General features: G+C 41.5%; 1 protein-coding gene across 1 annotated transcript; it reads left to right on the forward strand.

Annotated features, from left to right (window-relative positions):
• The first annotated feature begins 8265 nt into the window (after positions 1-8265).
• Positions 8266-11555, forward strand: LOC110506515 (cytochrome b5). Its single transcript, XM_036964267.2, has 5 exons — positions 8266-8664; positions 9766-9894; positions 10064-10087; positions 10191-10225; positions 10355-11555. The coding sequence occupies exons 1-5, from the start codon at positions 8467-8469 to the stop codon at positions 10443-10445; spliced, it is 477 nt and encodes a 158-aa protein (XP_036820162.1). The 5' UTR covers positions 8266-8466; the 3' UTR covers positions 10446-11555.
• Positions 11556-12229: the final 674 nt, after the last annotated feature.

Here is a 12229-nt window from a genome sequence, read left to right on the forward strand (position 1 = left end):
GCTGAGTGGTGTTCCTTTGATGAATATATTATAAATAGGAATAATGAATCTGGATGTGTGAATCAAATCAACCATGTGAATTTTGTGTTTTATTCCTTTTCAGTTCTTCCTCTTCACAGAAAATGGAACAATTGATGCGACTGAGGAGTAAGTTGGCAGCATCAGTTTGACCTTGTAGTGCCATCTAGTGTTCATGCATATCGGCCTACTGATATGTACAGTATGTTCCACAATGTGTGACGTGATCATATGGCTCTCTCTCGACACCTTTATGGTGACAGTCAGTTGTAAGAACTGAAGTAAAACTCAGACAATAATGTATAGATTAATGCACAGAAAAATGTCTAATCTGTTATCCAGCCTTCCAGTTAACAGGTAAACTCCATGTAGCTGGAGTTATGTCCATTTTCACCTGCTCTTTTGCCATCGTTTCTCTTTGTCTACTTGTCACATTCTGTGGAGTGGCCATCATGTTTTATGTTCGTGCCACACCTGATTATGATTGGTGAATGAGTGACTGTTGATCTGTGCCACCTGTGGTTTGCCGGGCATGGGCACACTCTCCATGAGGGCTCTTGTTGGGACTGTAGGCGGCAAAGCTTTTATTTCAACAACCACCCGCTCCTCATCCGGGAAGTGCCTGGAGAAGGAAGGCATTATTCAGTGTGTCTTTGTATTGTGCCATGGAATGACTGTTTAAGAGAACAATGAATATGAGTGGGTGGCCAGTGACCACATTACCTTCTTGTGTTTATGTGCCACCCTCCTCCCTCAAAGTCATTAGGTATTGGATGTGAAAATGAATGAATTGAGACAGCTAATTGAGACAACAGCTCTCCTAAAAGTTCTGTACAGGTGAAAGTAATAGTTCATTAATTTGTAAGAACAGAGAAGTAGCTACTTGAGTTGTCACACAAATGCCTTTCTAAATCGGGCTTACTTAACCCATGACTTTCATTCTCAATGGCAATTCATGGGAGTTACATGAACAACTGTCCTTGGTTCAACATGATATTAAACAGCATATCTGCTGGAGATTAGGTGAATGTGTTATTTAGACATAGGTGCACCATGACTGAGACTGTGTGTGTGTGTAGAATGGAGTTTGCTGACCTGTCTGTGACAGGCTGAAAATAAGGAGAACGTGGTCTGTACACTGTGACCCCTCTGAATATGGGCAGCAAAACACTAGCTTCATACAATTGATCTGAGGTGCTGTTGTTCATACAATAGGGTCACTTCTGCCAACAGAAGTCACATTACACAGATATCACAGGTCTCAGCTGTACTCTGCTCACCAACGTGAAGATCACAGTGGAAATGCCAGATGTCAAAGGTTCATATCATCATTCTCACAGTACTTTAACTAGTTTGTTGAATTTAGTTAAAAGGTGGTGGTTGACTAGGGGTGGACTGAATTTATGTCATAACACAGGGTCATTTTTAAGCTATGAAAATATACTTGATGGAAAGATAGGTCAGATGAAGTGCGGTCTTCCATACACAAATCCCAGGGGGAGCAGGAACTCTACAAGAATATGAAACGTCTTATTATAATTCCGCTTGCAGCCAGTCAGCTTCTAGACCAGTATCTACCTGCCTTGAGGGCAGGCCTAATTGCACAGATGATGTCACAGGGAGTGTGGCCTTTGGTGACACCGGGAGGCCTTGTTTCCCCCTAGTGAGAGCAATTAGTCTGTGAGGGCAAGGACAAGACAGGAGTATTAATGACACACTGTTCCGCTGCTGGCTGACTGTTCCTTCTGTTATCGAAGTGTTTAACACGGGGCCCCCTGAGATGTGGCTACAGCTCGAGAGATAACTCAGACCCCTCCCCAAAGATATTCCCTGGTTGAAGATGCAAACAGCCTATCTGCTGGAGATTAGGTGAACGTGTTATTTTGAAATACAGTGCCTTGCAAAAGTATTCGGCCCCCTTGAACTTTGCGACCTTTTGCCACATTTCAGGCTTCAAACATAAAGATATAAAACTGTATTTGTTTGTGAAGAATCAACAACAAGTGGGACACAATCATGAAGTGGAACGACATTTATTGGATATTTCAAACTTTAACAAATCAAAAACTGAAAAATTGGGCATGCAAAATTATTCAGCCCCCTTAAGTTAATACTTTGTAGCGCCACCTTTTGCTGCGATTACAGATCTAAGTCGCTTGGGGTATGTCTCTATCAGTTTTGCACATCGAGAGACTGACATTTTTTCCCATTCCTCCTTGCAAAACAGCTCGAGCTCAGTGAGGTTGGATGGAGAGCATTTATGAACAGCAGTTTTCAGTTCTTTCCACAGATTCTCGATTGGATTCAGGTCTGGACTTTGACTTGGCCATTCTAACACCTGGATATGTTTATTTTTGAACCATTCCATTGTAGATTTTGCTTTATGTTTTGGATCATTGTCTTGTTGGAAGACAAATCTCCGTCCCAGTCTCAGGTCTTTTGCAGACTCCATCAGGTTTTCTTCCAGAATGGTCCTGTATTTGGCTCCATCCATCTTCCCATCAATTTTAACCATCTTCCCTGTCCCTGCTGAAGAAAAGCAGGCCCAATGATGCTGCCACCACCATGTTTGACAGTGGGGATGGTGTGTTCAGCTGTGTTGCTTTTACGCCAAACATAACGTTTTGCATTGTTGCCAAAAAGTTCAATTTTGGTTTCATCTGACCAGAGCACCTTCTTCCACATGTGTCTCCCAGGTGGCTTGTGGCACACTTTAAACAACACTTTTTATGGATATCTTTAAGAAATGGCTTTCTTCTTGCCACTCTTCCATAAAGGCCAGATTTGTGCAATATACGACTGATTGTTGTCCTATGGACAGAGTCTCCCACCTCAGCTGTAGATCTCTGCAGTTCATCCAGAGTGATCATGGGCCTCTTGGCTGCATCTCTGATCAGTCTTTTCCTTGTATGAGCTGAAAGTTTAGAGGGACGGCCAGGACTTGGTAGATTTGCAGTGGTCTGATACTCCTTCCATTTCAATATTATCGCTTGCACAGTGCTCCTTGGGATGTTTAAAGCTTGGGAAATCTTTTTGTATCCAAATCCGGCTTTAAACTTCTTCACAACAGTATCTCGGACCTGCCTGGTGTGTTCCTTGTTCTTCATGATAGTCTGCGCTTTTGACGGACCTCTGAGACTATCACAGTGCAGGTGCATTTATACGGAGACTTGATTACACACAGGTGGATTGTATTTATCATCATTAGTCATTTAGGTCAACATTGGATCATTCAGAGATCCTCACTGAACTTCTGGAGAGAGTTTGCTGCACTGAAAGTAAAGGGGCTGAATAATTTTGCACGCCCAATTTTTCAGCTTTTGATTTGTTAAAAAAGTTTGAAATATCCAATAAATGTCGTTCCACTTCATGATTGTGTCCCACTTGTTGTTGATTCTTCACAAAAAAATACAGTTTTATATCTTTATGTTTGAAGCCTGAAATGTGGCAAAAGGTCGCAAAGTTCAAGGGGACCGAATACTTTCGCAAGGCACTGTAAGTGCATTTGAAGGATTGAAAGAATGTCCTCCAGTTTATGGGAGGCTTAATTTTACTCAACATTAGAGTAGATATTTTCAGGGGAGATCTTTCATATAAGAGGTTGATGACACCTGTTTTATAACAGGTGACACCTGTTTTGTTATTGGTGGATATTCTGTATGTATGGTTTGGCACTGCCATTCTTACACATTTCTTCATATCATTCCCTACAGATGTAGGATCTTAATTTGATCACTCTTTTAATGCTGAGAATTTTCCTGCACAGCAGGAAATGCAAACTTGTGGTGTATTCAAAGTTTGTAATTCCCACTTTAAAATGTCAGACTTGATTTGCTATAATTAAAAATGTATCAACCTCTACAAAAAAATGCAATTAATTGTAATCCGCATAATAATTCACATTTCCTGTTGCAGCAGGATTATTTTCCTGCTGTAGCAAACTAGCTAAAATGAAGATCCTACATCTGTACGTATATTGAATAGTGCAATGATGACCCAAGAACAAAGCAAAATAAATCCAGAAGTTCAAGGTGTTTGGTCTTTAGTTTAGACACAGGTGCCAAAGGGTATTAACTTACTGCCATCTTGTGGAGCATGTGAAGATCACCATTTTTGTTTTATTTTGTAGCATTGTATCAAACGGTGGGGCAGGGAAGCAAACCTGGGTCACTGGCGTGGAAGGCAAACACCCTACACACCACGCCAATAGGGTTAACACACTTGGTGGGAATTGTAACGTGGCTCATACATTATAACATGGATTGCTACACTGCTTCCTTTCGAACGAGAAGGCACGTCCCTGTGCTTCGACATTCTTTCAAGCCCCTTCACATGTCTGCCCGTGCGTTCCGATGGCCTCATGGCCGCCATCCCACTTCTGACACCAATGCAGTGAATGGCAGGGAAGCGAACCCGGGTCACTGGCATGAAAGGCAAACATTTTACGCATTGCGCAAATAGGTAACCAACTAGGTGGGAATTGTAACATTGCTCGTGTAGTATATTTATAGGATGAAAAGCATGATGTAAGTGGAAGTATTTCGTGTTTTCTTGAAAATTACATGACTTTTTATGAATTCCTATTCATGTTACTACATTATCATCTGTTATTAGTTCAAACTCAGAGCAATGTTTGCTTGGGGTTGTCTATATTGGTGATGAGATGACAGTAATGCATGACATCTGTGTGTATGTTATCAGACAGGCCTGATAAAAACTCTCTGCTACACTCCTGTCAGTGCCCCCCTTATCCAGCATATCAATGTTGTACATGTAGCCTCCCTCTGCCTCCTTATCACTGGATGGAGAGAAACATACTACACTGAACAAAAATATAAACGCATGTAAAGTGTTGGTGTTATAGGCCGTCATTGTAAATAAGAATGTGTTCTTAACTGACTTGCCTACTTAAAAAGTTACAATAAAAATAACAATGTTTCATGAGCTGAAATTAAAGATCCCATACATTTTACATAAGCACAAAAAGCTGATTTCTCTCAAATTTTGAACACACATTTGTTTACATTCTTGTTAGTGACCATTTCTCCTTTGCCAAGATAATCCATCCACCTGACAGGTGTGGCATATCAAGAAGCTGATTAAACAGCATAATCATTACACAGGTGAACCTTGTGCTGGGGGACAACAAAAGGCCACTAAAATGTGCAGTTTTGTCATACAAGACAATGTCACAGATGTCTCAAGTTTTGAGGGAGCGTGCAATTGGCATGCTGACATTAGGAATGTCCACCTGAGCTGTTGACAGATAATGTAATGTTAATTTCTCTAAAATAAGCCGCCTCCAACTTCGTTTTAGAGTATTTGGCAGTACGTCCAACCGGCCTCACAACCGCAGACCACGTGTAATCACGCCAGCCCAGGACCTCCACATCTGGCTTCTTCACCTGCGGGATCGTCTGAGACCAGCCATGCGGACAGCTGATGAAACTGTGGGTTTGCACAGAATTTCTGCACAAACTGTCAGAAACCGTCTCAGGGAAGTTCATCTGCGTGCTATTGTGTGTGTGTTTTCACGTTATTTGTAACTTATTTTGTACATAATGTTTCTCCCACTGTTTCTTATGACCCAAAAGAGCTTCTGGATATCAGGATGCAAAGGATTTACTTCAGACACAGGACAAGGCCCAAACCCCAGTCATTCGCATGAAGAAGAGACAGAGTGGGTAATCCGAGTGGGTAATCCGCCTCTACCATCAGTCCTATTAACCAATGTGTAATCACTGGATGTGCTCCGATCAAAACTATCCTACCAATGGGACATTAAAAACTGTAATATCTTATATTTCACCAAGTCGTGGCTGAACGACAACATGGAAAACATACTGCTGGCTGTGTTTTCCATTCATCGGCAAGACAGAACAGCTGCCTCTGGTAAGACAACGGGTGGCGGTCTGTGACTATGACTGGTGGCAGTCTGTGACTATACTACAAAATCCAATATTAAGAGGAAGTCTCAATATTTTGCTTGCTTTAGGTAGAGCATCTCCATGATAAGCTGTGAACCACACTATTTCAGCTAGTGCACAAAATCTAATATTAAGAGGAAGTCTCAAGGTTTTGCTCGCCTGAGGTAGAGTATCTCCATGATAAGCTGTGGACCACACTATTTACCAAGAGAGTTTTTTGTAGCTGTCTATTTACCACCACAAACCGATGCTGGCACTAAGACCGAACTCAACGAGCTGTATAAGGCCATAAGCAAACAAGAAAATTCTCATCCAGAGGTGGCGTAGTGGCTGGGGACTTTAATGCAGGGAAACTTAAATCCGTTTTACCTCATTTCTACCAGCATGTTACATGTGCAACCACCTTTACTCCACACACAGAGACGCATACAAAGCTCTCCCTCGACCTCCATTTGGCAAATCTGACCATAACTCTATCCTCCTGACTCCTGCTTACAAGCTAAAACTAAAGCCGGAAGTACAAGTGACTTGCTCAATACGGAAGTGGTCAGATGACGCAGATGCTAAGCTACAGGATTGTTATGCTAGCACAGACTGGAATATGTTCCGAGATTCTTCTGATGGCATTGAGGAGTACACCACATCAGTCACTGGCTTCATCAATAAGTGCATCGATTACATCGTCCCCAGAGTGACCGTACATGCATACCTCAACCAGAAGCCATGGATTACGGGCAACATCCGCACTGAGCTAAAGGGTAGAGCTGCCGCTTTCAAGGAGCGAGACTCTAACCTGGACGCTTGCAGGAAATCCTGCTATGCCCTCCGACGAACCATCAAACAGGCAAAGCGTCAATACAGGACTAAGATTGAATCGTACTACACCGTACCACGGCTTGCAAACTATTACAGACTACAAACGGAAGCACAGCCGGAGCTGCCCAGTGGCACGAGCCTACCAGACGAGCTAAATTACTTCTATGCTTGCTTCGAGGCAAGTAACACTGAAGCATGCATGAGAGCGCCAGCTGTTCCGGACGACTGTGTGATCACGCTCTCTGAACCGAACAGGTCAACATTTACAAGGCCGCAGGGTCAGACGGATTACCAGGACGTGTACTCTAAGCATGCGCTGACCAACTGGCAAGTGTCTTCACTGACATTTTCAACCTGTCCCTGACTGAGTCTGTAATAGCAACATGTTTCAAGCAGACCACCATAGTCCCTTTGCCCAAGAACACCAGGGTAACCTGCCTAAATGATTACTGACCCATAGCACTCACATCTGTAGCCATGAAGTACTTTGAAAGGCTGGTCATGGCTCACATCAAAACCATTATCCCAGAAACACAAGACCCACTCCAAATTGCATACCGCCCCAACAGATCCACAGATGACGCAATCTCTATAGCACTCCACACTGCCCTTTCCCACCTGGACAAAAGGAACATCTACGTGAGAATGCTATTCATTGACTACAGCTCAGCGTTCAACACCATAGTGCCCTCAAAGCTCATCACTAAGCTAAGGACCATGGGACTAAACACCTCCCTCTGAAACTGGATCCTGGACTTCCTGACGGGCCACACTCGTAAGGGTAAGTAACAACACATCTGCCACGCTGATCCTCAACACGAGGGCCCCTCAGTGTGTGTGCTCAGTCCCCTCCTGTACTCCCTGTTCACTCATGACTGCATGGCCAAACACGACTGAAAATTATTGGCATGGGTCCTCAAACCCCCAAAAGGTTTTACAGCTGCACCATCGAGAGTATCATGTCGGGTTGCATCACTGCCTGGTATGGCAACTGCTCGGCCTCCGACCGCAAGGCGTACGGCCCAGTACATCACTGGGGCCAAGCTTCCTGCCATCCAGGACCTATATATCAGGCGGTATCAGAGGAAGGCCCTAAAAATTGCTGCTACTCTCTGTTATGATCAATGTATAGTCAGTCACTTTAATAACTCTACCTACATGTACATATTACCTCAAATACCTCGACACTGGTGCCCCCTGTATTTAGCACCACTATTATTATTATTATTTTACTTATTATTTTACTGCTGCTATTTAATTATTTGTTATTCTTATCTCATACTTTTTTGGGGTATTTCCTTAATACTGCATTGTTGGTTAAGGGCTTGTAAGTAAACGTTTCACTGTAAGGTCTACTACACCTGTTGTATTCGGCGCATGTGACAAATACAATTTGATTTGATGTGCTAATTGACGAGGTCTCGTGATCATCCAAATGTCACCTGTGATTGGTTACAATTCTACAATGTTGCCTTTCATTGGTTACTTGTCTAAAATGTAATACACGTTAATTGGAAGGTGACACCGGAGTGAAATCATTGGTCCTTTCCTTTCCATATGCCGGTTGAAAAGGGGGAAACCGTGGCTTGCTGTGTATTTTCCTACGAAACACCGGCATTTGGATACACGAGTCGTCATTCTTTCGCATTAACGTTGGATAATCAAAGTGTATAGCTAAGGGACTTAGCGTGTTAAACTAAACAGAATGGGCGAGGAAATTAAAGATAACATGACCAACACAAACGGTGCTGATAACGTGGACGTGACTCACACAGCAGAAGAGACAGCAGACAGCGATGTGACATACTACACCTTGGAAGAAGTAAAAACTCATAATAAGCGCACGGACGCATGGCTTATTATCCACGATAAAGTCTATAACATCACCAGTTTCTTGGCAGAGGTAAGCTCAAAATACCACTATTACAAGCTAACGTAACACATTCGCTACGACACTACTAGGTAGTTAAAATCTCGGTCTCTTCTGTCCGCTGTCTGGTTTCAAATTCATTTCGTATCCAAAGCCAACCTAAACGTCTACCTAGATAAACTAACTTGCAAAGTTAGAATTTCTAACTAGCTACCATAGCCTAACGTTAGTTATACAACACCCAGTCAACACAGGCTGAGGGAGGCAGCTTGCCAGCGATAGTATTTGCTATTTTGGCTAGTGTGTTTTGCCTGTTTAACTAGCTAGGTAATGTGGGTAACTTTTAACTGTTTGCTATCTTTGTCTACCTGCATAGTCCCAATAATATTAACAGATGTGGTGTAATGTTGCGCCTGGAAATACGTTCCATAATGCAACGTTAGCTAGTTAACCGCGCAAATAGTTTGCTAGGTTTGAACTAGCTACTGGTTATCTTAATTTGCTAAATATAATTCTGCAACATTTTGTCACGACCACTCCTAATTGTTCGCTAGTTCTTCCTTGCCTGGTCCTCTTACTGTACCTATAACTACCAGTTAGGGCGGTTACAAGAGGTCAGTTGCGCGACTCAACATGTAATGTTAAAGGTATAATGGGAAAATAAGTCCAAATACAATGCAAATGGCACAGCATCATGGTGTACCAGTCTGTTTAGTTATCATTCCACTCCATGTCGTGCTTTACAATTTGACAATGGCAGAGTATAAGGAGTGGAATGTTAGCAAAACAGGTTCTGGATTTCAGGATGACATCTTTCATGTGTTACATTATCACAGCTGTATTTGTGGAGAAAAGCCACATTCAGATTTGTTTACCTTCAAAGAGTAAGCCTGCCAACAACTAAACTGAGCTTTAACCATTATGACTCAATCTATCCCAATATGTAATCATTTGAGGATATCAGAATAAGAGTTCAGAGCTTTATTTAACACTTACCATATTGATATTTATGTCAATATAAGCCAGCCATCCATGTCATATAGGATGTCATATGCTACAATTGTCTAGTCTGTGATTACATTCCAACTGTTGGTAGTGACGGATCATGATTAATGTAAGTTTACTTGTTTCCAGCATCCAGGAGGTGAGGATGTTTTGATGGCACAGGCGGGTACAGATGCCACAGTGAGCTTTGAGGATGTTGGTCACTCTAAAGATGCCAGGGCGATGCTCATCAAGTACTACATTGGGGAGCTCCAGATGGTACAGAGTGATTTCGCTCAGCTGTTGAACTCTCCATTGCAAAATCATTTGTTTGTTAAAAAAAAAAAGTGTCTTTGAAACAGCTTTCAATTAATGCTGGAACAAAAATCGGTGGCATGATTTATTCTGCTTGTAAGTGTGTAAATTATTATTTCACCTTGTCTTTTAGGATGACCGGAAGGATGGCGCAAAGGTAAAGTATTCAAGTCAATGTTCTGTAAATTTTTTTTTTTATAATAAACACCTATTTTGCTAATGTTAACTCTGGAATTTTGTTTCAACAAATTCTCTCACAGGAAGAATTCATTACAACTTCAGGAGATGGCTCCAGGTCAGTCATAAGAGATAAGAATTTGATTATTCCATTTGCATTGACGAAGTATTCTGTCTCCTAATCATTCTTCACTGTGCTGTGTTTGTTCCCTGGCTGAATGTTTAAGTGCTCTCTGTCTTTCTCTAGCTTGTGGACAACATGGTTGATACCTGCCATAGTTGCAGTTGTTGTGGGTGTCATGTATCGATACTACATGCAGGAGCGCAAGTCTCCCTGAGCCCTGACGCTGTCTCTTCTCATTCTTTCTGTCTGGAGGCCTTGACATGTTTGACCAACTCCCCCCCCCCCCCCCCCCCCCCCCCCATTGAATACAACTTTTCAGAGGTGTGGACAAGGACCAAACAATCCCCTTGCCCCTCGGCTTTCTTTTCTACACCTCATCCAACAGGCTTTGGGCAAGATGCATCTGGAAACTTTCTCCCCTCAGTGTCTTTACATTGGTTTCTTATCTATTCATATTGTTTACTCACTCTGCCTTTTTGTAGTAATTATTGTGTGGTGTCTTAAATTATTCATATGCAAATTATCTAAACTGATTTATATCTGCAAACTGTTGCTATCTGCTTTGTGGGACTCTTACAGTAAGCTCCAAAGGTATTAGGACAGTGATTATTATATTTTTTGGGGCTCTGTACTCCAGCACTTTAGATGTTAAATGATACAATGACTATGCTGTTAAAGTGCTTGTCATATCTATAAGAAATAATGCTGGTTTCTTACGGAGAAATCTGAATAGCGTTGAGTTGCATACTCCTTGTTCGTCTTAATTCTCCTCAGACTGCTGCCCAGTATTTAATTTCTGGTGACTGAATAACATAAGAAAAGCTAGCAAAGCATTCCAATGTATGTTTGCTTGAGAGTACATTGTCATTTCAAACTTAAATCATTGATTTGAACCAATGACTTGATTGCACAACATGCCTCATTAAAAGTACTTCATTGATGTTCAGCTATTTGTTGCATGCATTGCCTGATTTCACATAGGCCTCGTTCTCTCAATCAACATTTTGCATTACGAAGGCTGCATGCAATGTACAGTATTCTCTTTTGCTGTATTGATGATTTAAAGTGAAGATTACTTATCCCCCAACTCCCCTTTTCTAGTCTTACACTAAGCATTTATTTGGTGATACTATACTTTAAAAACATGAAGTATGAGAATTGGTGTGTATTATAACCTGGATTATTTCAGTTGCATAACACTGTGCAGGATATGTCTGTCTCTTCCTATGCACATCCTTTAGCACTTAACTGCTGCCCTGTGAGTTAATTCTAATGGTTGGACAAATTGTTGAACTCTTGAAGGCATAAAACACTTTTGCATTTGTATTGTGTCAGCTGTTCATTTATTGTGGTGTTGGTCACCGTGCCATTTTTGTGTACATTTGGATCTGGGGGCATTGGATAAATGGCAGTACTTGAAAGCATGTGGATATTCAATTGCACTACCACTTTTAATTGGTATGTCAACAATATATTTAAAATTTCAGTTGTCATATAACTGTTGCTATCCACTACTTGAGAAGCACCTGAAAACAATCTGCCCAAGACTCTAATACTGATTTGTACATATAACCAACATATTCCATTTGGACACTCAAATGTATTATACGTCAAAGGCCAGTCCCATTTGAAATGATCATTCCTGTCAAGTCTGACATTGCCCTTGTCATGGAAAGTAAAAGGCTGAATCGTGTTATTTTAATTCAATTGTGAGTGACATGTTTAGATTTTATAAGCTGTGCTCTTATGCTACGCTGTTCATTATTCTCTATTTTTGAGGTGTACTCATAAATACTAAGGAAATATGTTTACTGACGGCTCAGTTCATTCAGATATCCAGTATAACCTCTAACTGACATTTCCTATAAATCTTAAGTAATCTCACATTTTGAAAGTTGTATTATAAAATTCCATTTAATAGCTACGGTCAGAATGTAAACGTTATGCAGTTGAATCATCACTTCAGTATACAGCATTCATGTAGTTCCTGCCTATATA

Source organism: Oncorhynchus mykiss, chromosome 26 (genome assembly GCF_057628025.1).
Source record: "Oncorhynchus mykiss isolate SJ-2025 chromosome 26, ASM5762802v1, whole genome shotgun sequence".
Classification (NCBI taxonomy): Eukaryota; Metazoa; Chordata; class Actinopteri; order Salmoniformes; family Salmonidae; genus Oncorhynchus; species Oncorhynchus mykiss.

Excerpts from the sequence above, each read along its gene's own strand:
- LOC110506515 (XM_036964267.2), top strand. The coding sequence starts at position 8,467 with ATGGGCGAGGAAATTAAAGATAACATGACCAACACAAACGGTGCTGAT. Across the intron at positions 8,665-9,765 it reads TCACCAGTTTCTTGGCAGAG|CATCCAGGAGGTGAGGATGT; the intron begins GTAAGCTCAAAA and ends ACTTGTTTCCAG. Across the intron at positions 9,895-10,063 it reads ACATTGGGGAGCTCCAGATG|GATGACCGGAAGGATGGCGC; the intron begins GTACAGAGTGAT and ends CTTGTCTTTTAG.